Genomic DNA, 25,094 nt, shown 5'->3' with positions numbered 1-25,094 from the left:
TCTGTTTGCAGCTCCCAATCTGTCTCAGAACGTCTGGAATTCTGGCAAAAATCTAAGGGAAAAGTTTGGCTTAAAAATGTTCAAAAAATCAGAACTTTTCAACAGAGAAGTACTTATTTACTAATGCTTATATGAGAAGAATAATGGCAGTAAAATTCTCCTGTGGATATAATTCCCCTGAAGATTTATGCATATATATATTTACTCATTTATAAATTAACATAAATTATGAATATATAAATTACTTTGTCATGTTTATTGCTGACACTGCCATATATGAACATAAATTTATATCCAGATGATCCACTCCAGTTCTCTGTACTCTGTAACCCCTATTTTAACCCAGGAAAAGTTCATCTTCTCTAAAACAGTTCTGTATTGACACTTGTAGCCTGAGCAATTTTATCACTCCTTTATTACAGCTGACTGAGTCAACGGGGTTTTTTTCTGGCAGAGATTTTTGGAATATTATTGGACAGATCCAGCTCACCTGGATCATTCACTGCTCTGCCTCCTCCATTGAATCACCCGAGCCCGAAACAAACATTACTAACAGAGATGACAGGGCAGCAAAGGCTCTGCTCAGTGTTTATTCTGTCAGTGATTCACTGAGCAGATTCAGGGGTAAATACCCAGAATTAAAGCACAGCTTTGCCCCCAGCCCTGCTGACCTGTTTTATCCCCAGCCTCCTGGGAACTCTCCCATTCCTTGACATTCCACTAGTTTAATTTCAGCTTTTATCAGCCAGACCATGAATAGATGGAATTAGGACCAGTCCAACCATTCTATAATTCAATGACAGCTCCAATCTCCAGATTTATTGATTTATTGATTCATTGGTGTTAATCATTGTCTTTTCCCCGTTTTTAGGGCAGCCAATCCAAAGCAGCGGTCGATCCCTGTCCCGATGTTTGGGGCACGAACCCAGGAGCAGGAACTCCCCTTGCTGTAACACTCTGTGCCTTGGGTGTTGTGCAACACCTTGAGCAAACACTTCCTCCTGCAGGAGCAGGAATAAAGCTGAACCCGTCCCTGCCTCTCACTCCCAGCCCAGAGCAGCTCCCGGGCAGGGCCACGCTGGGATCGCCACATTCCCACCCCAGGGAGCCCCGGCCACCCCAGAGCATGAAAATCCTCCTCATTTCTGCTCTCCTGCTGCATCTCCTCCAACAAGGTACTGCACTTTTTGTTTTAGTCCTTTACCAGTTTTGCTGTGGATAATGCTGTATGAAATTTTAATTATTAACTGGTAGAAAATAGGGAGGAACAGCGAGTTAAAGCCATTGGGAAATGGAGTTAGGGATAGTTGGGATTTTCTGTTCAAAGCAATTCTCTGTAATTCTTTAGTTAGGGCAGCATTTGCTTGTTTGAAAAGTGGCCATAAATTGCCTGAAGACCCACAACTGGTTGGTTTTGTGAGCCACTAAAGCAATACTTACCCTGCAAGTGAGAGGCCAATTTACCCAATCACACCAATTTATCAGCATTTTGGCCATAAAATAACAGATTTCTGTACAAATTCAATTAAAACATTACCCGATTTAAAGTACTGATCACCCTTTATTTGTCTGCATGATAGTTCAGGTTATATTCAAGTGACTCCACCTGAGCAGATCCCACTTTTTTTTTCTCCCCCACAATTTCTTTTATTCCTGTCAACAGGGAATGAAATTTTTCAGGTCTTGGCCTGCACAAACTTGTACAGAATTTATATCCATAATTAAACATATAATTAGCATTCAGGCACAAATCTATAATTTGCTTTTTTGCACAGAATATCTGAAAATGTGCACACCATTAAGGTGTTATCATTTTTACCTTGACAAAACCACAATTTCATTGTCAATAAAATCCTCCCTAATGATTTTTTTGCTGGTTGAGGCCCTTGGAAAAGCACACAATTATATTTTCCTTATTGCAAGTTGTTGTACGAGACCCAAGGAATTTCTTTCCTCCTTCAAGCTGGACACAAAACCTGAGGGTAGCAAAGACAATGCACTGATTAAGAAACTCCATCGAAGGAAGGATTCATTCCAGACAAAACCAACCAGTTTTCCTCAAAATTCTGTCTGGATCAGACTGCAGGGAAGGGATGAGTTTAGTCCTGAGCCTCCCTTTAAACCTTGCCTTAACTTGAACTCTCTGGGCTGGAGTTGCACAAAGGGTGTGGAGAGATAAAATTGGGGATCTCTGTTCCAAGAGGCCTGAAATATTCCTGGGATTGCTGCACAAGGACACACTTGAGGCCTGTGGAGAGAAATCTGAAAGGCAGCAGGTTTTTTGGGAAATAAACATAATTAGTTGCTTAAAAAACCATAAACCATGGTTGTGAGTGGCAGTAGTAAAGTTACACCTGGTAGCTGCTCCCAGCACGTGCTTGGTGCAACAGCTCAGCTGACACAAGAGCCCTCTGCACACTAAATCAACAGCCTTATCAAGATACAACCAGGTTTGCTCTGTAATTACTTTTGGAAAGGGTTGAATCAAATAAATCAGTGATAAAAGAATGGATCAGTTTGTTTTACTGCGACAATTTGCACGAGGATGTGCTCTCCTGTTCCAGAGAGAAAATTACAGTAATTGGAGGCCTCTCTCCTGGAAAAACTTGGCCCTGGGGCAGGAATTACAGGAGGTGCTCTGTTCCTTTGTTTTAGTGGGATTTCATTGGCTTTCTGGGCAGCTGAGGTGGGTTTTTTTGGGTTTTTTGTTTTGTTTTGTTTTGTTTTATGTTTTTTTTGTTTTATTGTTGGTTTATTTTTGAAGTACAGGTCCTCAAGAATTCACCAATTCAGATGAAATTCCCTTTTTTAGGAGATTAAAGAGCTCAGAGCTATCTAAAAGCTGCTGCTGCCTTGATGCAAACCAACATATCCCTTGCCTGACCCTGTTTTCCCAAAACCTGGCCCCCAGCTGCCAGGATGGACTCAAGGGTGTACCCACCCCTGCAGGGCAGCCCCAAATTAACTTTGCTCTGTGTTTGCTGAGCTTCAGAGCAGAAAACAAAAAGAAATTCTTTTTATCAGCCTTGCATTTCCTCACCCAGCTCTTTACAGCCCCTCCAGACCTTATGAGATCACTCAAACAGGTGTTGAGGAACCTCCTGGATTTCTTGCACCTTCAAGATTTTCCTGATTTCCTCCCTATCTCCCATTATTTTACCTGGCCATGTCCAAATGTGTCTCCCAATATTCTGCTGTCCCTCCTTCAACCCAATTCAAGAGGTAAAATTTGTAATTATTTATTACCACCCTCTCTTAGAGTTCTGCCACAGTTATTTCCGTGCCAAAGCCTTCCAAAGCAGGAATCCTGTTGCAAATGTTGCATTGTGTAAGTTTATTTGCTGATGCAGAGGCAGTCTGGGCCTGTCTGTCACGTGCTAAGGTTTGGAGATCGCTCATTCCACAAACCCAAATCCATTCATTCATGTCACTGGGAAATGCAGAGGGAAAGGCTGCACTGGCATGGCTGGGCTGGCCTGTTGGGACTTGAACTCCTCAGAGCTGGGGGATGAAACACAAAGGCAATTGCAAGAAATGTTTGGACATTTGGAAGTTGCCAGGGAGGGCAACTCGTCCAAAATGCAGGATGTGAAAACCGCTGGTGTTGAGTCAGGTGATGGAGGCAAAGCAGGGGAGAATGAGGTGCTGCAAGAACCCAAAGAATCACCTGGCCTACCATGAAATTGGGTGTTTAATAAATTAAAATTGTGTTTTCATCAATCCCCAGGGAGCAGCAGAGAGAAGTTCTCTGGAGCTGAGCAATATGAAATAGTTTATCCACAGAAACTGCATGCGGTGCACAGGAGAGGTGTAGGATCAAGCTCACAGGTAGGAAAGGAGATCATTTCTTGGGTGATTCTGGGAGATGGGGATGGATTTCTGGAGCTAAAACACCCCTGGGTTTCAAGGGTAAGAGAATTTGGACAAACATTTGCTCTTCCAAAAGAAAGAATGTGGAGAAGCGCGGCGGTGTTCAGTGAGGAGGAGCTGAGGTGTGCTCAGTGTGAAGAGAATCCCTAAAGCCATCTCTGAACTTGTGTCTCTGCAAGGATGTGGGGTTTGATACTACTCAGAGTTTTAATAACCTGTGGACACTTTAATTTGGATTAATTAAAACAGTAATTAAAAGCAGCCATGGTCTGTGCAATTGCAGAGGGTGTTATGGAAGTGTCTGAATGCAGACATCCCCTCAGCCCTTTTCCAAGCACGCAGGATTTGTGCTTATGGAGGCAGAAATCAATTTGCAAAGTCAAATTTGCTCCTCTAATTAAAGCCCCTCAAACAGAGCGACCTCCTGCTTATCCTGCTCCTGGCAGAATCCTTGTTTTTGGTGAGAAGAGGAGAAAAAGAACACGGCTGGCATTTGAAAAACACCACTGGTGAGGCCAAGAGCTGCAGCAGAGCATTTTCTGACACTTAAATCTGTTTACAGAGCAAATATGATGACATAGTGAAGTATGGGATCAAAGCCAACGGAGAGGAAGTGGTGCTGCAGCTCCGAAAAAATCGGTAAGTTCAGTTCAGCTCTGCTCTGGGAGCCACTGCAGGGTGTTCCTGCCAAAAACCAGGAATTAGAGCCCTGTGAAACAGAAGGGTTTTGGTAAATGCAACATTTCATTGGCAAGGAAAGAAAAGGGGAGAGAAAGAATCCTGTCACTGTTTTGGGAATATGGAATAAGTGCTTGGGATGAGACATGGCCATGATGGAGGAACATCCCCTCCTGCTACCTCTGATCCCCCATTTCCTTCCTAAATTGTTAAATCCAATGCATTTTTAAAATTTTTCTATTATGTCACAAGTTTTCTGCGACCATGAAGAGTCTGTGGGTTACAGAATTGTAGCCTGGAGTGACAGGACAAGGGGGATGGTTTTAAACTGAGTGAGAGAGCGTTCAAATTAGAGATTAGGAAGAAATTCCCCCCTGTGAGGATGGGAGGGGCTGGGATGGAATTCCCAGAGGAGCTGGGGCTGCCTCTGGATCCCTGGAAGTGCCCAAGGCCAGGTTGGAGCAATCTGGGAGAGTGGGAGGTGTCCCTGCCATGGAAGTTGAAGAGCTTTCAGGTGCCTTCCCACTCAAACCATTCCATGATTCGGGGACAGACTCGATGATCTTGGAGGTGTTTTCCAACCTTAATAATTCATTACATTCATATAATAATGATTACAATACAATCATTATATAAACATATCTATATTTATATATCCCTATATTATAGACAGATATAGAGATAGATAAATGATAAATAGATAGATTACATTCATATAATAATGATTATAATACAATCATTATATAAACATATCTATATATATCCCTATATTATAGACAGATATAGAGATAGATAAATGATAGATAGATAGATAGATAGATAGACAGATAAATAGATAAACTGATACAGATATTTACTTTAGCACTACTTCTCTTGAACCTGGAGTAACCAAACATAACCTGGCATTGATCAATTCTTCCTGGAAATGGAAAGTCTGGCTCCAGCAGAACATTAACACATGCTCCAACAAGTCTGGGTTAATGGGTGTTTTTCCAGAGGCTGTGCAAATACAGTAGTGCCATAATCAATTCATGTTACAGACTGTAATTAACTGCTCACCCCTGTTTTAATCTAATCCAAATATTTGGAGTGGGGGGAGGGAAATGGTGTTGTACTAAATCCTATTCTTTGAAGAGAAGTGGGATTGTGGCAGTGGAAGAGTTGCCCAAACGGGCGTCACTGCAGATGTGCTGCTTTTAGGAAGATGTAGAAAGGGCCAAAAAAAATTAAAAATCAGTATGTAATTATACATTTGTATCCAGATCTGCCAGGAGATGAGTTCACCCCAATGAAATCAGCACACTTTAATTGCTTTCTTCTTTTAGGAAAGTCTTTTTGTTTGAGTAAGGATTATGAACAAGCAGAATTCCCCTCCCTGCAGCTTTTACTTCCCGAGTTTCTCCTACACTAAGAATAGCCTGAGTAATTGTTTGAATTCCCCACATACTCGGTGTGCTGTGTCATCACCTCATTTCTACATGGCAACAATTTCCTTGGAATAATGACTGCTTGGCTCCTTGCAGGGATCTCCTGGCTGGGAACTATTCTGAAACTCTTTATTCTGCTGATGGCCGACAAATAACAACAACTCCTCGCATCAAGGTAATACAGGAAGGGTTTTTCCCTTTGCTTCCAGTCTTGAGGTCCACATGAGATTCATGGATCTGTGAAATAATGGGAGATAGGAGACAGAAAGGAAAGGATTGAAATCCAGGTTGGAAGCCATTTAGGATGAAGGGACGGGGAAGTTTGGGTTGGTCACTTGTGCTTGTTGGGAATCAGCTCCAGGATTTGGCTTCCAGGAGGGCACCACCTCCGTGGCTGCTGAACAATGTCCGGGTTGAATTCCAGCCTTTTGTCGGGAGCCAGGGCCATCCCAAAGCTTTCAAGCTCCTGACTCTGCCCGTACACCGCTCCACCTGCCCAGCCCCGTGACTTGATTTCCGCCCCGATCCCAGGGAGATCCCGAGCCCGATAAAGCCCCATTTCCTCCTGGCTCACGTTTCCAGCCACGCTCTGTGAGCCCAGCTGCCTCCTCTGAGCCCTGACAAATCAGTTCTGCACCTGCAGACACACGGGGCTTGCTGCAGAAGGGATTTATTAATTCACTGTGCACTGATCTTCCCCAAAGCTCCCACCTGAAGTTCTCCAAGTTCATGAGATGTGTTTTAACAACACAGTCTGGAATTCGAAGGCAAATTTTCTTTGTTAGGAGCAATTAGGAGGATTCTGAACGAAATAAATGTGCATAAATAACTCTGGGTTAATTTTTTTTTCTGATTGCTCCAATTATTTCCACTCTCTGAATGAATCCAGTGAAAAACCTGGATAAAGACAAACTGGAAGAGCCCTACCTGTGCTGGACAGGGAATTCCTACCCTGGGGGTATTGGATTGTGATCAGGAGTTTTTCCTCTTGTATCCCTAAAGGATGGAGATAAATCTTCCTCTTTTCCCCAGTAACTTTCCCTTTGAGGATGTCTTTGTCCTTGTAACAAAGTTGGCATTTTGTGGTGGAAGACAAATAAATGATAAAGTTAAACCAAAATCCACAAGAAAACAAAAGGCACAGGGAATGAAGGTTTGGATACAGATTCTTAAGAATTCCATTCAGGAAAACACTGTGGGAAAAATTTTTCACAAGCCTTCAGTGACTTTGAAGACTCTTTGAACACCGAAACCTTAAATCCTTAAGCCAATTAAGTCCCAAAACCTTTTCCCTACCCAGGTTTAATATAATACCTGTATTTTAATCTCATTGAAATGAATGCATTTAATTGTTGCATAATTAAAGAACCTTTCCTTGAAATTTGGACTCAAGGAAACCATTTGGTGTGGACTTTGACTGAGCAGAGCTCAGCAGTGTGTGCTTAATTTGGAGCAGAGAGTGGGAATATTCTTATTTTTCTGTGCTGTGCTTTGATCAGAGCCCAGAATTGTTGGTTTTTGTCACAATTTGTGTGTTGAAAAATAAAAATAATGGGTCCACAGCCAACATGGAAATGGTCATGAACTTTTAAAATTCCTTTTAAGCTTCTCCCAATGGGAGACTTCTCCAAGTAGTGCACTTCATTGTAATTTGTAGGTAATTTGATTTGTTTTCTGAAATCCCTGGATCCAATGGAGCCCATGGACACCCAAAGCTGACACTGGATATTTTTCCCCACAGGATCACTGTTACTATGGAGGCCACGTGGAGGGTGATGCTGAGTCTGTGGCGAGCATCAGCACCTGCACAGGGCTGAGGTGAGAGGGATTGGGTACCAGGAGCAGAATGTGCAGCTTCTGGGGTAAATGTTCCAACAGGAGAGAAACAGGATGGAAAGAAGTTATGTGATCTTTTATTCAGGCTTTGGAAACTTGTTTCCCAAAGAAAAACAGAGGGAGAGGAGAGAAAAATAGTTACTCTTAGTTCCTTACAATATTTCAGCTTTTCACCTCAAATCAGGATGAAAACATCTTTGAATTTCCCACTGGAACGAAATCCACTTTTCAACCACTTCTGTCAGCACAAAGCCCCCAAAATTTACATCAAATTAATTCCTGACCCAGCTTCTCTTTGACTGAGAGCACCCAAATCTTCCAGTTGACTCACTAATTAATTAACTTCTGCTTCTAAAGTGTTGCACGCTGCCTCAGGCTGCTGGAATATTCCAAGGGTCTATATGCTTGGGATAAATGCTCTCTTGATCCACAACCTCACATTCCCACCCATTTTTTAGTGGCTATTTTGAGACCCGTGGCCAGAAGTTCCTCATCGAGCCCCTGGGAGCCTCGGACAGGGCTGAACACGTGGTTTATAAATATGAGGCCCTGAAACAAGAGCCCATCAAAACCTGTGGGCTGGTCAACAACTCCTGGGAACAGGACTCCAGTGACCCCATCAATGACATCTTCAAGTCCAGCAACAGCCCAGAGGTAAGGACATGGCTGTCCCATCACAAAAAGGGAATTTGTGGCCATTGGAAAACTCGAAATAGCCCAAATCCCACTTGGTCTGGTGGCACCTTCACAAAGAAGCTGTTTAAACACAGTGAAAAGGGGTCAGATCTTAAAAACCTCAACAAAATATTCCAGATCTGAGATTTCAGAGTCACCAGCTGAGTTAAACCTTCCTCCCTTTATTAACAGGTGCCCAGTGCACCTTTAAGACCTAAATACCCATTAATATCTACTTTATCTTCCATATCTGAATAAAAATTTAAGTATCCAGCTAACTTCTTATCACTTAAACCCAAACCAGTCCCTTCTGAATGACCTGGCCAAAGAAATCCCCTCAATAATAATAAACAGCTTTGAAACTGCAGAGGTTGGGATTGGAAAAGCTCTTAAAACAATAAATAAATCTTAAAATAAATAAATATGTTTAAATCATTTTAAATCAATGATTCCTTTAGATGAAAGCCTACCTGAAAGCAAGGAAGTACCTGGAGCTCTACGTCGTTGCAGACAACGCTTTGGTGAGTTTTGGAATTGTTATTTCATGTTTGATCAGTCCCACAGGGGCTTCCCAGGAATCCTTCAACTCGTACTCCTGGGCTCCTACAAAAGCTACAAGGTTACTCTGAGCCCGGCTGGGAAATGGGATTTCTAAATGGGACTTAATTTGAAAATCCCACCTGGGGGTGACAGAAATTCAGAAAAGACTTTGCAGTGCTTGTCCTGCTGGAATATCCTGATTTGAAAGGGAATATCCTGATTTGGAGAGAATATTCTGAATTGGAAAGGAATATCCTGAACTGAAGGGAACATCCTGAATTGGACATTGTCCTGCTGGAATATCCTGATTTGAAAGGGAATAGCCTGATTTGGAGAGAATATTCTGAATTGGACGGGAATATCCTGAAGTGGAAGGGAATATCCTGAATTGGAAGGGACTATCCTGATTTGAGGGGATTATCCTGAGCTGGAAGGGAATATCCTGAATTGAAGGGAATATCCTGAATTGGAAGGGACTATCCCGATTTGAGGGGAATATCCTGAATTGAAGGGAATATCCTGAATTGGAAGGGAATATCCTGAATTGGAAGGGACTATCCTGATTTGAAGGGAATATCCTGATTTGGAAGGGATAATTGTGAGCTTAAAGGGACCCACAAGGATCATTGAACCCAACTCCTCCTCTGCACCATACACAGAAATTCACATTTTGGAAGGCTGATATTGAAACCCAACATCTGATAAAATCCTACATCAAACATAAAATAAAGCATGAATTTTCACACATGGCATGGTTTGCAAACCAATCTTCAGTGGGATATTTATTTCCTGATAAATCCCCTTTTCCCTCTCCTTTTCCTGACACGCTGTATTTGCCTTTTCAGTACAAGAAATATGATGAAGATGTTAAAAATATAAGACAGAGGATATTTGGAATAGTCAACTACATCAACACGGTGAGAGCAAACAAGTGGCAATGCAATCCAAGTGTTTTGTGACTTTTTTCTGTTGAAAAAGATTGAAATCCAAATGATTTATAATTTTTTCTATGGAAAGACATTGAAATCCAGATTATTTAAAATATTTTTCTATTGGAAACCATTGAAGTCCAAGTGGTTTATAAATTCTTGCTATTGTAAACATCATAAATTTCCATTATTACGTGTAGGAATGAATGAAAGCTCAACTTCATGGTAATTTATTCTCCTGTTCTTTGCCTTCAGATATGAGATTTTTAATAAGAATTATTTCTACTCCTACTTTAATTATTTATACTCATGCTTTAATTATGTCTACCAATACTTTAAGATACTTTTCAGTCACTTGTCAAGTGAATGGCTGTTTCAAAAACAATAAATTGATTCTTCATTTCTTTGGCAAGACAAATTTCTTTTAACTACATTTTAAAGTTGTTTGAGATGTGGGGGGAAATCAGATTTTCAGTTTATTTGGTGAGAGTCTTTTGGAATTCAGAGTTTGGAAAAGCTTTGTTAGGTCCAGAGTGGATGCTGGAGTGGAAAAGTGACCGAGTACCAGGATGAGGCTTTGTTTAATTTTTATTAATTTTTAATTAATTCTCTGCTGCAGGTTTATAAAGCCATCAACACCCACGTGGCTCTGGTTGGCCTGGAGGTGTGGACAGATAGGGACAAGTGTTCCCTGAGCAGGAACGCAGGGCTCACCCTGGATGCCTTCTCCAAGTGGCGCCTGGAGGATCTGCTCAAGAGGAAAAGGAACGACAACGCCCAGCTCATCACGTGGGTCCCGTCCCTTCCCTTCCCTTCCCTTCCCTTCCCTTCCCTTCCCTTCCCTTCCCTTCCCTTCCCTTCCCTTCCCTTCCCTTCCCTTCCCTTCCCTTCCCTTCCCTTCCCTTCCCTTCCCTTCCCTTCCCTTCCCTTCCCTTCCCTTCCCTTCCCTTCCCTTCCCTTCCCTTCCCTTCCCTTCCCTTCCCTTCCCCTTCATGTTTCTATTCCTTAAAAATTAGTCAACAACACATTCAAGCCCCTTTTTATTCCTTAAAAATCACTCACCACACTCATTCAACACCCTTTTTAGTCATTAAAAAATGGTCACCAAACACATTGCAGTCCATTTTTATTCCTTAAAAATCACTCACCAAACACAATCAAGGCACTTTTTATTCCTTAAAACTTGTCACCAATCAGTGGCACAAACCTGACCCAGATTTCACCCATTCCAAGACCAGCTTGTACCAATTCCAGGACAAAGAAATAAATCCAAGTTCTCTTTTTTTTTTTTTTTTTTTTTTTTTTTTCCTGTCATGTAGCAGGGATAAATTCCTGCCAGGACACAGCATCCAATCCTTCCAACAGAATCCCTGCAAAAACAGGAGATGAGAACTTTTCCCTTATCTAAGACTCTTCTGGTTTTGTTCACAAAATTTGAGTGTCCTGAGGACTGCTGTGAAGTCTGACAACTTAAAGAGTCATAACATGAAATTTACCAGGGAAATGATGAATTAAATTTCCCAAAAAATGTGGGAAACGCCAAACGAAACTGGCATTGACCTCACTTTTCTGTCTCATGTCCAGAGGTCCTGACTCATCCCAGCCCTTTGCTGCATTTGGAGCTCTTTACACTCCAACAAATGCTTTAAATCTGATGAACCACCACAGAATTTAAGTAAATATTAAAATGAAAAGTGCTTAAATTGTTAGTTTTTTGGTTTTCATTTGCAGGGATCTTAAAATTAAATATTTGATTAGATATGAGATTCCATCCAGAGCTGGGGATGAAACCAGCCTGGTTTGGAAAAGATCCCTGAGTTCAGAGCCCATCCTGGGCACCCCCTTGATCCCTCTGTGTCTTTGTGCTTCCTTCCAGAGGCCTGGACTTCGAGGGCACCACGATTGGATTGGCCTTCCTCAAAGCCATATGCAGTGATTTATACTCCACAGGTATTATTCAGGTCTGATTCATTTTCATTTCATTTTTTAAAGGCTTTCCTATGTTTTTTCACTCTGCCAGTGAAGAACCTTTGTGAATACTGTTGGGTTTAGGGCACTTTCATTTCTCTGGTTCATTATTAGACTGTAAAAATTCACAATCAGAGCCCTGGAAGTGTCGAAGGCCAGGCTGGACAAGGCTTGGAGCAACCTGGGATAGGGGAAGGTGTCCCTGCCCTGGAACTGGATGGGATTTAAAGTCTCCTCCAACCCAAACGATTCTGGGAATGTGGGATTTTATTTTAAATGAAGTGCAGGGGGTAAAGAAAACAAACATGTGATGCACACACCTCCATGGTGTCTATTTTATAAATATCCATTTTTAAAATAAATATCTTTCTATTTAGAAATATCTTTAAATATTAAATAATAAGATATAATCCAAATAGATGCACAGATGGGTTGAGCACCACGGGCTCATGAGGATAATTCCACTTGCACAAAAAATTGTGTTTTTTGCTTTCTCTGTTGTTGCTGCTTGCTCTAAAACACACGTGGAGATAACAAACAGCTTTCCTTGCTCCCCAGGACCACAACAGGAACGAGGTTGCAGTGGCAGCCACGATGGCCCACGAGATGGGGCACAACCTGGGCATGAGCCACGACACCGAGGCCTGCTCGTGCAGCGACGACATCTGCATCATGACAGACACTGTCAGGTGGGGCTGGGGCTAAAAACGGGGCTGAAAATGGCTTTTGGACAAGCTGCCAGCCTCCAGGCTGGGACAGTGGTTTTGTCCAGTGAGATTAGTCCATTCAAATTATTAAAACAATTTTTTAAAAATGGATGAAATCCCAGGCCACTGTCAGATATTCCCAGACAGAAACCCCACAAAAAACTCAACCCAAAACTACTTTAGTTCCTGTATATTTAGAAAAATGTTTGTATGCATATTTGTTTACATTTATTTATTTACATTTATTTATTTATTTTTACATTTATTTACGTACATTTATTTTCACATTTATTTATGTACATTTAACATTTAAAATGTTAAATTATTATTTATATATATATAAATATATATATTATATATATATATTATATATTTATATTTTATATATATATATATATATATATAAAATTAAATGTTAAATCTCTATTTAGAAAAATGTTTACACCCAAGAGTTGTGGGGGCAGCCACCTGTTCCAATTCTCTCCAAGGGATGTTTCTCCTCCTTGCCTGTGCCAATCCCACCATAAATCCTGCTGTTTTCCCTGCACAGCTCCATGATCCCCAAGGAGTTCAGCTCCTGCAGCCTGCAGAGCTTTGAGAAGTTCATGCTGGCTGACATGCCCAGGTGCCTGACCAACATCCCAGAGCTGAGCAGCATCATCGCCCCCGCGTCCTGCGGGAACGGGTTCCTGGAGAAGGGAGAGGAATGTGACTGTGGCACTCCTGAGGTACCTGGGAACGAGGGAACCCCTGGGAAAGGCAAAGGGTTTTGTGCAGGCTGGACAGCAGCTGCTTTCTGTCAGTCCCTGAGGTGGACACTTCTGTTTAGCAATCTGTGTATTCCTGAAGCAGTTTAAGTACAATGATATATATAAAATGTATTGTTTCAGTGAGCTCTTCTAATAATCGGATTTTTAAATGAGGACTTCAAACTGTTGCTGCACAAGTTGTGTCCCAGTAAAACTAAAACAGGCTGAATTTTGGCTTCACATGTTACTGCATGTGATTTGGAGCTGAGCACAATGTTTCAAATGAAAAATACAGACTTGGAATGAAAGTTCCTGTTCAAGTAAATGTTAAGTCATCTTTCTCTTTTCTAAACTCGTTAGGCTCATGACTACTCTCTTTTGTGTGTAGATCTCAATGCCATTAATACCACCATGATCCATGGCCACACAGTCAATGCCAGCCTGGTAAAATGGACATCAACAGTAGGATTCACAACAGCTCAATTAACCCTGTTGAGGGTTAATTGCTCAATTAACTGCTATTGAGCCATTGCTCAGCAAATCCAGAACGGCTGGCAAGATTCTTCTATAATATATAAAAACAGTGCCAGATAAAGGAGTTAGAAATCTTAAACTCCAGACAAATTCTCATTATTCTAAATTAATTCCTTGCAATCTGCAAGATGTTGCTGAAGTAGAAGTTGTGGTCATCAAATTGCTGAGCTGGGGTGGCTGGGGACATGCTGAGTGCTGGGAAAGATGAAGCCTTGCTTTGGCAGAAGGGCGACAGAGGAACCGAGAGTGGGACAAAGCACAGCACAAACCCCGAGTTCCCTGCACAGCTTCCACCTCCAAACCCAGGCATTTTAGGCAAGGTGCCCCGCAACAAAGCCAAGGGCAGGTCCCAGACTTCCATCCCAGCCAGGGACAGTGGCTTGGTGTCCTTGTCCCCAGCTCTAACTGCTGCTTCTGTCCCAGGAGTGCACGAATGAGTGCTGTGACCCTGAGAGCTGCAAGCTGAGCTCGGGAGCCACCTGTGCCCACGGGGAATGCTGTGAGAACTGCCAGGTGAGACCCCTGCCCTCCCCTGTGAAAACTGCCAGGGGAGACCCCCCACCCTGCAGCTGCTCATCCCTGCTGGGGTAAAGCAGGAGCTCACCTCCCACCAGAACTGACCCCCTGTGTTTAACAGCACTGCCAAGGGCACTGCCATGGAATCATGGAATGTCCTGGGCTGGAAGGGGCATGTGGGATCACTGATCCAGCCCCAGGCCCTGCACAGACACCCCAAAATCCCACCCTGGGCATCCCTGTCCAAACACTCCTGGAGCTCTGGCAGCCTCGGGGCTGTGCCCATTCCCTGGGGAGCCTGGGCAGTGCCAGCACCTCTGGGGAAAGAGCCTTTCCCAAAATCCAACCCTTCCCTGCTCTCCAGCCTGACCTTCCCTGGCACAGCTCCAGCCATTCCCCCAGGTCCTGTCACTGCCCACCAGTCCCCCCCAAACCCCCACCAGCAACTCCCTCAATCTCCCACCATGCTGGAGAAAGGAGCCCTTTGGTTGGCCACTTTCTCCTGGCAATAAAAGCTGTGGCCCAAGAGGCAAACCCCTGTGAAGTGACAAATCTATCAGGAGGTGAGATACGGATCCTGCTCCTCACACAGCCTGTGTGTCACCATGGAGCAAGAAATGACACAGGTTCACTAGAAGGCTGGTTTGCAAAAGAGTAGCTTTAATATGAAAATTCTCTTCTTTTATAGATAAATTTGACATATTCTACTTGATTGGCTAATTAACAAAAACATCTTTCTCACAAACAGTCCTTGAGAAGAACAGAAAAGCAGAATAGGAAACCACCTTCAGGTTGTTTATAATAACAAGTTATCATTGTTTTTCTACAACTCCCTAAAAAGTCACCCAAGTCCACGGTGAGAAAACAAAGCCCATTTTCTCGCTCTCTGACCAGACTGTTGCATCCATACCTGTGCAGTGCAGTGAGATTTTCCTGCCTCTTTTCACCCCTGACCTGGGTGGTTTAGAGCAGTGTGGAGGAGCTGGGTGCTGAGTGTGGCATTTTCTCCCTCCCTCAGTTCAAGAAGTCGGGCTCGGTGTGCCGGGCGGTGAAAAACGACTGTGACCTGGCTGAGATGTGCTCAGGACACTCCTCCAGCTGCCCCGAGGATCGATTCCGGGTCAACGGGCACCCCTGCAACTTTGGAGAGGGATATTGCTACATGGGCACCTGTCCTACCCGTGACAGCCAGTGCAAAGCTGCCTTCGGGCCACGTGAGTACCCTGAGCCACCAGAAAAATCAGCTTGTCTTGGGCACAGGGGAGACAGGGAAGGGAATTCTGCATCTCCAAACCCTCAGATCCATCAGGATCCTCAGGTACCTCAGGAACAGCCCATCCATAAAAACAAACTCTGGTTCATAGCATAATTAATGATGGGTTTTATATTTCCCACTGTCAGTGGTTGTAGCTCTGTGAGCTGGGTCTCACGGCATGGCGTGCTCTGTGCTTCCAGAGAAGTGGGAAGTGGGGAGCGCATTCCTCTTTTGCAGAACACGTCAGAGGTAGCTGGAATGGAGCTGGGGAAGTGGTTTTGGACAGATAGGAAGAGGAAATGTCTGTCCTTCAAATTAACAGCCAAATTTGGCACGTCTGGTGCTTCTGAAAGCAGCATTTCATAGAGCTGGGGAACGGCTTGGGCTGAAAGGGAACTGAAATCCCATCCAGTGCCACCAACTGCCAGGGCAGGCACACATCCCACTGTCCCAGGGGGCTCCAGCCTGGCCTTGGGCACTGCCAGGGATCCAGGGGCAGCCACAGCTGCTCTAGGAATCCCATCCCAGCCCCTCCCACCCTCCCAGCCAGGAATTCTTTCCCAATATCCCATCCATCCTTGCCCTCTGGCAGTGGGATCCATTCCCTGGGTCCCGTCCCTCCATCCCTTGTCCCCAGTCCCTCTCCAGCTCTCTTGAAGCCCCTTCAGGCCATGGAAAGGGCTGTGAGCTCTCTGTGGAGCTTTCCCTTCTCCAGGCTGAAGTGCCAGAAAGTCATTTATGCCCATGGGCACTTGGCTGGGAAAGGCCATTTCCTAGCAAAGGAAGGAAATATTCCCAGTTCTGCCAGGCAGGATCCCAAACTGACCCTGCTGTTTTCCCCCTGCAGAGGCCACAGACGGCCCAGCCTCCTGCTACCACGTCAATGAGAGGGGGGCATATTTTGGATACTGCAGGAAGGAGCAGGGGACGTACCTCCCGTGCAAGAAAAAGTAAGCAATGGGGTATGGGATGTGCTGGGATTTGGGAAGAGAGGCCATTCCTACCCTAATCAGGAGACAGAAGCCAGCAACACCCTATTTTAGTGACACAGCCCTGTGTTCCTTCTTGTTCTGTCTGAAAACTGTGGGAAATAATTTCTAAGAAAAGTGGATTTAAATCATAAGGTGAGAGAGCAAATGTGTGCACAGAGATCTGTGCAGGGCTGCTGGGGAGGATGAGTGTGAGGGTGTGCAGGGAACTCCCAGGGATTTTGGGATGGGGAATTTGAACCTCAGAAGTGAAGGAATATCAGTTAAATGCTCATTTCTGTGAATGAACTTGTGTTCCCTACTAAGCTCAACAGGATTTAAGAACCTGTCACCTGCTCAAACCAAGCTGCCCACACCAGCCTTCCCTGCTGCAGCCATTCCCTTGGAATTCAGGCTGCAGGAGAGCCCAGCTCAGAGGGGTTTGCTGGGCCTTGTCCTTGGGGTAACAGCTCCTGTTCTCCTTCCAGAGACAAAATGTGTGGGAAACTCTTCTGCTCCGGAGGGAGGGATATGCCTCGGGATGGGAGCCTGCTGTCCTTTAGGTCCTGCAAAGGCAGCTTCCCCAGGAGTGGAGAGGAGGACCCAGGCATGATCCTGGATGGAACCAAGTGTGGGAATGGGATGGTAAGTGGAAAAATAACTTTTTCCTTTATTCTTCCCCCTCTTTCATCTTGTTCATATAATTCTGTCTTGTACAGGGAAGATTTTAAACAGAGAGGGCTGAGTGGACCCCAAACTTCTGCTGATCTGTTTTCCCAACTTTTATCCCAACCCAGCAGCAAAGCAAACAGGAATTGGTAGCATTCCCATTTCCTTAGGCTTGGCTGCTGCCTCATTCCCTTTACTGACATAAAAATGTGTGGCAGCAGAAACACAGCTTTGTGTGAGGGGTTAGGAGATCATTAATGTGTTATTGCATTTAATTACTGCATTTAATTATTCCCATAATGGATGTCCCTCATCACAGGGTGCTGTTTCCGATCACTTCCTTAAATATTCCTACCTGGAAGGGAGTGATGAGGGATTGAGTGGGAAGCAGTGATGTCTGCACATCTCTGTCACTCCCCTTTCTACAGAACACCCAAATGGAAAATCAACCCCTCATCTCCCATTCCTAAAGGGGCTCTGAGGGATTTCCAGAGCTGTTCTGCATCCCCTCACAGGATGAAGTGCAAACTCTGCCTGTCCTGGGAGCTCCAAATCCCCGTGGTTTGCTCTCATTTCAGGTGTGCAGCCGTGGGGAGTGTGTCCAGGCTGAGGAGGTCTTCAGATCCACCAACTGCTCTGCCAAGTGCTCTGGCCATGCTGTAAGACACCAGCATTTGATGTTATTCACTTTAAAACCCCGAGAAAATTATGCAAAACAGCCTGAGTCCTCCTTGCTGACAGTGTTTAAGCCATTGATAAAAATCTGTCAAATTTGAGGAGTCAGAGACTTTAAAAATTTGTATGAAAACACATCTCACCTGATGGAACATCAATATTTTTGCCCAGGAGATGGACACAGCCCCTGTGTCTGACCCTGCCCCTAAGCCATGGTATCACAGCTCTTCTCTTTTAGTTATTTTGGTTTGGGGAAGAGAATTCTGCTCACATTTGACCATTCAGAGACCTACAGATAAATAGATTAATTCTGTAGTGAAGCTTTCCCTGCAGAAGCAAAAGGTGCATGACATCGGGACTGTCATTTAACACCCAAAACTGCTCCTTTTGGTGCTAAATTTTGGCCCAAATAAATGGAGAGATTGAAAAAACTCAGCATCCTCACCCAAAAACTTTCTGAGCCCACAAGCTCGCTGGTGTCCCCAGCTGAGGGTGTCCCTGCTCTGTGTCCCCAGGTGTGTGACCACAAGCTGCAGTGCCAGTGTGAGGAGGGGTGGGCACCCCCGAACTGTGACAGCTCCTCAGCCCTCACCAGTAAGTGCCACACCTTGGAATCTGGCCTTTCCTGGCTGGAAGTGATCCCTTAGGATTTGAGCTTTTCTATTTCCCATCTGTCTGTAATCCTGCAGTTCTTTAGTCCATAACTCTGAACTCCGTACTCACTGTGAGCTGCTGCTCTCCCATTTTGGGCAGACACAACAATTCCTCTCCAGGCCTGGGAACCAAGGACACCTCACTGCCTCAGGGCCCAGGGATGGGAACAAAAGGGAGCTGGAGGCAGCAAACTTGGGGTCAATGACTTCATGACCTGAAGCTGTAATTGGGAGATTAACCCCAATATGCAAATGGACCAAACTTATAAAGTGTGAAAATTCATGACCCACCACCCATTTTGGGTGTAGCCCCTGGAGGGCTTCATGATTAAAAAAAGCCTGGATGTGGACTCAGTGCCATGGTTTAGTTGAGGTGCTGGGGCTGGGTTGGACTCGATCATCTTTAAGGTCCCTTCCAACCCAGTGATTCTGTGAGTTCTGTGAATCTGCCCCAAAAGGCATCAGGAGCTGGGGAGCTCCAGGGACACAGCCCAGCACCAGAGCGGCTCACACAATTGTTAATTGGAATCGTTAAGCTCATCAAGCCCAGCAGCACTGAATCATGTCCTCTACTGCCACAGGCACAGGTTTTTTTAACAATTCCAGGGATGGGAACTCCATCCTGTCCCAGAGCTGGGCAGCCCCTTCCATGAAGAAATTTGTCTTCATATCCAACCTACATCCCAACATTGTATCTCCAGGGAGCTGATTTCTGAGTGCCTCTCAGTCCGGCAGGGATGAGTAGAGAAGGTGTTTTTCTCTCTAAGCTGACAAGTGATTCCCCTTGGAGATGAGAGCAACAGGCTTCTCCTGTTTATTCTTGGAATAACGAGTTCTCTGTCCTTCAAAGTGGATCAGGATCCCAGAAGCTCTGCTGTGAGGGAGCTGGACAAGGTCATTTATCATCTGCATGGTCCCTAACTGATCCACCTCTGAAGGAAAATAATTTGTGTCCAGATTTCCATGTGTTAGGGAAGAAAAGAAGGCTTTAATTAATTAATCATATGGATACTTTTGTCCTCTCTTCACCCTCTCCAGAGCACTGTTAGCTCTGAACCTCTGGCTTGGTTGAGGCTTTGGAGTAGTTTTGTTGAAAATTGTGAAAGAAACTTTATTTGCGGACAATTTGAAGGTCTGCACCCTTGTGTGGGTAACAGCCTCTGAGACAGAGGACAGGAAGGACAGGGAAGGATCTTTGAGGGTCAATGGAAAGGGCAGGGATGGTTTAGGGTTTATTCAGGGTTTGTTTAGCCCAAGGACAGCTCAGGCAACAACAACTGACTTCAAACATGGCAAAACCAGCAGGAATTCAGCCCTTTCCATCACCATTTGTGACAGGAGAACAAGCCATAAAATGAGAACAGAGATAATAAAATTCCTTCATCAGTGGTGATGGGAAACTTCTTAAAAATGGTGGATCTTGTTGGGTCTCTCGACCCTCAGTGGTTCTGGGATGTTTTAAGAACTGTTTCTGACCCTGCTGATATTTTAGGAACTGTTTCTGTCCCTGCCCTCAGTGGTTCTGGGATGTTCTAAGAACTGTTTCTGTCCCTGCTGATGTTTTAGGAACTGTTTCTGTCCCTGCCCTCGGTGATCCCTGGTGTTTGAGCACTGTTTCTGTCCCTGCCCTCAGTGATCCCTGGTGTTTGAGCACTGTTTCTGTCCCTGCCCTCAGTGATCCCTGGTGTTTGAGCACTGTTTCTGTCCCTGCCAGGCATTGCTGTGGCTGCCGGGGTGCTGGCTGTCCTGGCTGTCACTGCAGTTGCAGCCGTGCTGCTCACCCGCTTCCGAGGCTTCCACAAGAGGTAAATCCTTCCCACATCCACCTAAAACCCACAAACCAAAGCCAGGAATCCCTGCAGAGTTTGCATTGGGGGTGGGGGTAATTAGACTCTGGAAGGGAAGGAAGATGGTCCATGAGATTTGTGGACATGTTTCAGAAATCCCATGGTTGGGAGGGGATGGAAGAGTTGAAATGGAGTTCTTGATAAATCCTTAATAATCCCAAATGAATAAAGCGAAGAAAGAAATCAAGGACATGGGTACAAAACAGCAGCAGGAGCAAGGCAGGCCTTCAGTTGTTTTTTCTTCAGTCAACTAAAATTGACCATGATTTGAAATCTTTGACAGCCACCAGAGCAGGAGGGGACCCGGAGCCACCAACCAGGTCTTTGTGGATCAGGAGCAGAGCTGCAGAGAGCAGCCTGTGCCGGTGCCACCTGCCCAGAAGGTGAGAGCAGGGACAGCTGGGGACTGTCCCCAGGGCTCAAACCGTCAGCCCAAGCGGCTGCACTTCCATGGGATTCCCAAAATGCTGAGGGGACAACGCTGGGAATGCCAGCATGAGATTCCAAAAATGCTGAGGGACAGTACTAAGAATCCCAGTAGGAGATTCCCAAAATGCTGAGGGGACAGTGCTGGGGATCCCAGCATGAGAGTCCCAAAATGCTGAGGGGAGGAATCCCAGCACGAATTCCCAAAATGCTGAGGGGAGGGACAGTGCTGGGAACCCCAGCAGGAGATTCCCAAAATATATGAGAGGACAACGCCGGAAATGCCGGCACGAGATTCCCAAAATGCTGAGGGGACAGTGCTGGGGATCCCAGCACAAGACTCCCAAAATTATGAGGGGACAGAGCTGGGGATCCCGGAAGGAGATTCCCAAAATGCTGAGGGAAGGGCCGGCGCTGGGAATGCCGGCACGAATTCCCAGAGCGCTGAGGGGAGGGACAGAGCTGGGAATGCCGGCACGAATTCCCAGAGCGCTGAGGGAAGGGCCGGCGCTGGGAATGCCGGCACGAATTCCCAGAGCGCTGAGGGAAGGGACAGGGCTGGGAATGCCGGCACGGGGCGGGCTCAGGGTCCCGGTGAGCCGGGGCAGGGCCGGGGCAGCCGGAGATAAGGCAGCAGATAAGGCGGGAGGTGAGATAAGGGCTCCGCCCCATTTGTGACCGTGCCCGTTCGCAGGTTCTTGATAAGAAAGTTCTTCCCGTGCCTCCGCCTCAGGAGAACAAACCCCAACGTCAGAGTGTGAGTATTTCTGGGAATACCCTGCTTTCCTGCGGGTTTTGGGAACACCACAAACCCCTAGACACCCCTGGGGACAATCTGATCCCAAAGGGACATCCCTGAGCTCCAGAGCAGGCTCTGTTTCCTCAGACAACATCCCTGCACCCCCCAGCTCCTCACAGCGCTTTTGTATCCAGCTCCAGCCTGCACATTCCCGAGGAACACGTGGGTGCACACACCGTGCACACAGAGGGTTAAACTGGTTTATGTTCTGCTTTTTCCAGCCTGCCCTGAGGCCCAAAGGTCCCCCACCTCCCGTTCCTGCCACCAAACCTGCCTCTTCCCACCCTGAGGAGAAGTTTGTGAGTACAACCCTGCAGATTCCCACATCGCTATCAGATCCCAATTCATATTTGCAGTTTCTGGTTTAAAGTAAAAATTTAAAATCACAGCTATTCAAAGCACAGATTTTTAGGGTAGGAGTCACCTTTTTGGCCGTGTAATCCTAAACTGCACAAATATTCCTCATCAGCCAGGGAGTCCTCCAAGGCATCAAAAGCACAACTCAGTAGCTGGAGTTTAAAGTTGAACTTAATCCCTTAAAGAGGGATTTCAGGTGTAAACACAATGTAAATGATGAGTAACTTTGCTACTACAGGTGCCTGTGAGAGTCCCTGTATGGCAGAGATGTGGTGGATTTGTAAGAACCCAGGGGAATGGTTCTATTTCTCATTAATAAACCCAGAACATCCTAATTAAAAGAAAATACCTGCCTCAAATATTCACCAGCTCAACATTTGAGGCCCCTGCTTACAAGGGTGTAAAATGCATCTTCACTCTGGTGACACAACTGTGGGGTGCTGCCTGCACGAACACTGGGTCAGGACAATATAAAATATAAAATGTAAAATATAAAATATCCCCATGTGTCGATTATAAACCACATTTAAATCCCAATGTGTGAGCTTGGATATTGATATTTAAATATTGGGAATAGCTTAGTGTCTTCTGAAACAGACTTGGCCCCCTTGTATTTGTATTTTTACCCCCTTGTACATGGACAGATGGGAGTTCCTGGGATTTTGCAGCAGGAAAATGCTGCAGGATGAGGGTGGCTGGGGCTGCGGAGGTTCTGCAGCTCCTCAGACAACCCCAGTGACATTTAAACTCCATTTTGTTCCAGGCTCCAGAGAGAAAAGCCCCTCCTGTGCCTGTTCCCAAAGGCAAACCCCCACCTCCACCCCAGGTAACTCAGGTGGGAATAACAATTCTCTGGGGATGGAATTCCTTGAAACTGCTGGGATTTAACTGCTCCTTTTCCATGCAGGCTTTGAAGCCCCCCATGAATCCCAGAGTCTGAGGCTTCCCAAGCAGAGCTGGGTGGGCCACCTGAAGTTTCCAGGGACACTTCATCCCTCGATTCCTCCACTTGTGGCAAAGGTATCCTGGACCATCTCCCTCTCCTGCTTAACAACTGACTGAGAGCTGCTTGGAAAGATTTGGGATTTCAGGCAGTGAGGAGCTCTGGTGGTGACATCGAGCTGCTGTCCAGGGGAAGCAGAGCAGAGTCACTCCTTGCACTGAGGTGTAAACTGGGAGTAAGTTACAAAAGCTGCTCAACACCCCCAGCTGCTGGGCCAGCACTGCGGGGTGAGGCTGCTCCTCCTCTGCTCCTCTGCGACCAGAGCTGAGGGCAGCAGGGACAGTGTGGCTGCTGCAGGTTTGGGAATTGCAAACTTTTTTTTTTTTTTTTTTTTTGCTGCATTTCTGGATCTTTTCCAGCTCTCTCTGCCCTCAGCAATACAAACATTTCTCCTTCATGTGCAAGTCATGGAGAAAAACAAACCCTTCCTTCCCTGGGGAGGGAAGTTGTGTCCTCAGGGTCTGAGCTGGACATGGAATAAGTAACAAGACACACTGGGAATAATTCTGGGAAGATCCTTTGCACTGGATTCTCTCCACAATCCTTAAATTCCCTTTTGAGGATGCCATTCCCTGCAAAACACGGATGTGATGGAATTTCAGTCCTTCCTTTGAGGTTGTGTTGGATGAGGATGGATGTTACTGGAAGAGCAGAGCTTCCTTCCTCTTTGGATAATTGCTGCTTTATTTGAGCCAGGAACAGATTGGAATCTCCACCTGGGTTTGACTGGGGTGTAAAAATCCAGAAGTTATTTTTTATGAGCTGTAATTAATGTATTTACAGAAATTTCTGTATTAAAGTTCTGTCTGAACAGGAAGTAATTGTCGTGTTTTTTAAACCCATCATGAAGCACAGGAAGAGCAGGGTGAAGTGGGGTCATTTCTGACATTGCCAGAGCCCTAAAACTCCCAATTTGCAGCAAAAAGATCATTCCCAGGTGTTGTCAGCCCTGCCAAGTCAGCCAGGAAAGCTGAATTCCATTTATAATGAGGCTTGACAGGATATTCCAACACAGCTTTTCTGCCACCTTCAAATCTATTTCTTCCTGATTTCCAACTTTTGGGAGCATGCCAGAACTTTCCAAAAATAATGAGATTTGAAGCAAATCTAGAGAATTGTTTTTTCTTAATTGTCTTCTAAGATTCAGCTCCAAACCGGGAGCCTGGGCTGCCTTTTCCTGCAGAAAACCTGGTCCTGACCTGCTCATACCCAAACTCCTCCATTCCCAGCCCCAGCAGAGGGTGAGCCCTGGACTGAGATCAAAAATCCTCCTTCAAAGTGGCCGGGAGTAGAGACTTCAGAAAAATATTCTATTTCTCTATAATTTCTATATAATTTTATATCTGATTTATTCCCACCCAGAGCAGGTTATGATTTCCAGCCCCTGCTGCCGCGGGACACTCGGGGTTACTCCGTGTGTAGCTACAACCTCTCGTTGTGTTGTACAAACGTGACATCTGCTGCTCAAAAGCCTCCACTGCAGGAGGAAAAGATCCCCAAATCACCTGGAATTTGCTGGGCAGGACTCGTGGGCTGCACCTTTCCCTGCTCTCAGCCCCCCAAAAAGCCATTTATTGCTAGGTTTTTTTGGTATGAGTGAATATTCCACTCGTCGTCCTCCCTCACTCCATAGGAAAACAAAAATATCTTTTTTTCTGTTTCTTTTCAACCTCTGAATTCACAGAATCACAGAATCCTGGAATGGTTTGGGTTGGAAAGGACCTGAAGGATCATCCAATTCCAGCCCCAACACCTCCCACTGTCCCAGGGTGCTCCAAGCCCTGTCCAGCCTGGCCTTGGGCACTTCCAGGGATGGGGAATCCACAACCTCTCTGAGATAACCCATTCCAATTTTCCACCCTTCTTTACCCCACTTTTCCCTCCATCTGCACCTCAGGATGGTGCTACCAGCACCTTTTCTCTTTGCACCCCAAAGAGAAATCTTCTCTGTGAAGGTTTTTAGGGAGTTCTGGAAATTCAGAGCATCCCAACAGAGCAAATTCCTCTGGAACT

The 25,094-nt window shown here is 45.3% G+C and overlaps 1 protein-coding gene across 1 annotated transcript; it reads left to right on the top strand.

Moving 5' to 3' along the window:
- Positions 1 to 1,063: 1,063 nt before the first annotated feature.
- On the top strand, positions 1,064 to 23,894 carry ADAM28 (ADAM metallopeptidase domain 28). The gene is made up of 24 exons (XM_041490633.1): positions 1,064 to 1,175; positions 3,728 to 3,828; positions 4,433 to 4,509; positions 6,072 to 6,150; positions 7,717 to 7,793; positions 8,270 to 8,465; positions 8,945 to 9,007; positions 9,872 to 9,943; positions 10,575 to 10,744; positions 11,832 to 11,916; positions 12,482 to 12,612; positions 13,181 to 13,358; positions 14,337 to 14,426; positions 15,448 to 15,643; positions 16,532 to 16,634; positions 17,141 to 17,297; positions 17,900 to 17,980; positions 18,512 to 18,590; positions 20,364 to 20,454; positions 20,780 to 20,879; positions 21,617 to 21,679; positions 21,943 to 22,020; positions 22,842 to 22,904; positions 22,986 to 23,894. Exons 1-24 carry the CDS (start codon positions 1,127 to 1,129, stop codon positions 23,016 to 23,018), a joined length of 2,412 nt encoding a protein of 803 aa, XP_041346567.1. The 5' UTR covers positions 1,064 to 1,126; the 3' UTR covers positions 23,019 to 23,894.
- Positions 23,895 to 25,094: the final 1,200 nt, after the last annotated feature.

The sequence above is a fragment of the Pyrgilauda ruficollis genome, unplaced genomic scaffold (genome assembly GCF_017590135.1).
Source record: "Pyrgilauda ruficollis isolate IOZ18807 unplaced genomic scaffold, ASM1759013v1 scaffold125, whole genome shotgun sequence".
In the NCBI taxonomy this organism is placed as follows: Eukaryota; Metazoa; Chordata; class Aves; order Passeriformes; family Passeridae; genus Pyrgilauda; species Pyrgilauda ruficollis.
This window is presented reverse-complemented; position numbering and strand designations above follow the sequence as displayed.

Bases quoted from the DNA above. Each gene is read 5' to 3' on its own strand.
- ADAM28 (XM_041490633.1), top strand. From the start codon at position 1,127: ATGAAAATCCTCCTCATTTCTGCTCTCCTGCTGCATCTCCTCCAACAA. The intron at 11,917-12,481 runs GTCTGATTCATT...CTTGCTCCCCAG, and splicing joins ACTCCACAGGTATTATTCAG to GACCACAACAGGAACGAGGT. The intron at 16,635-17,140 runs GTAAGCAATGGG...TTCTCCTTCCAG, and splicing joins TACCTCCCGTGCAAGAAAAA to AGACAAAATGTGTGGGAAAC.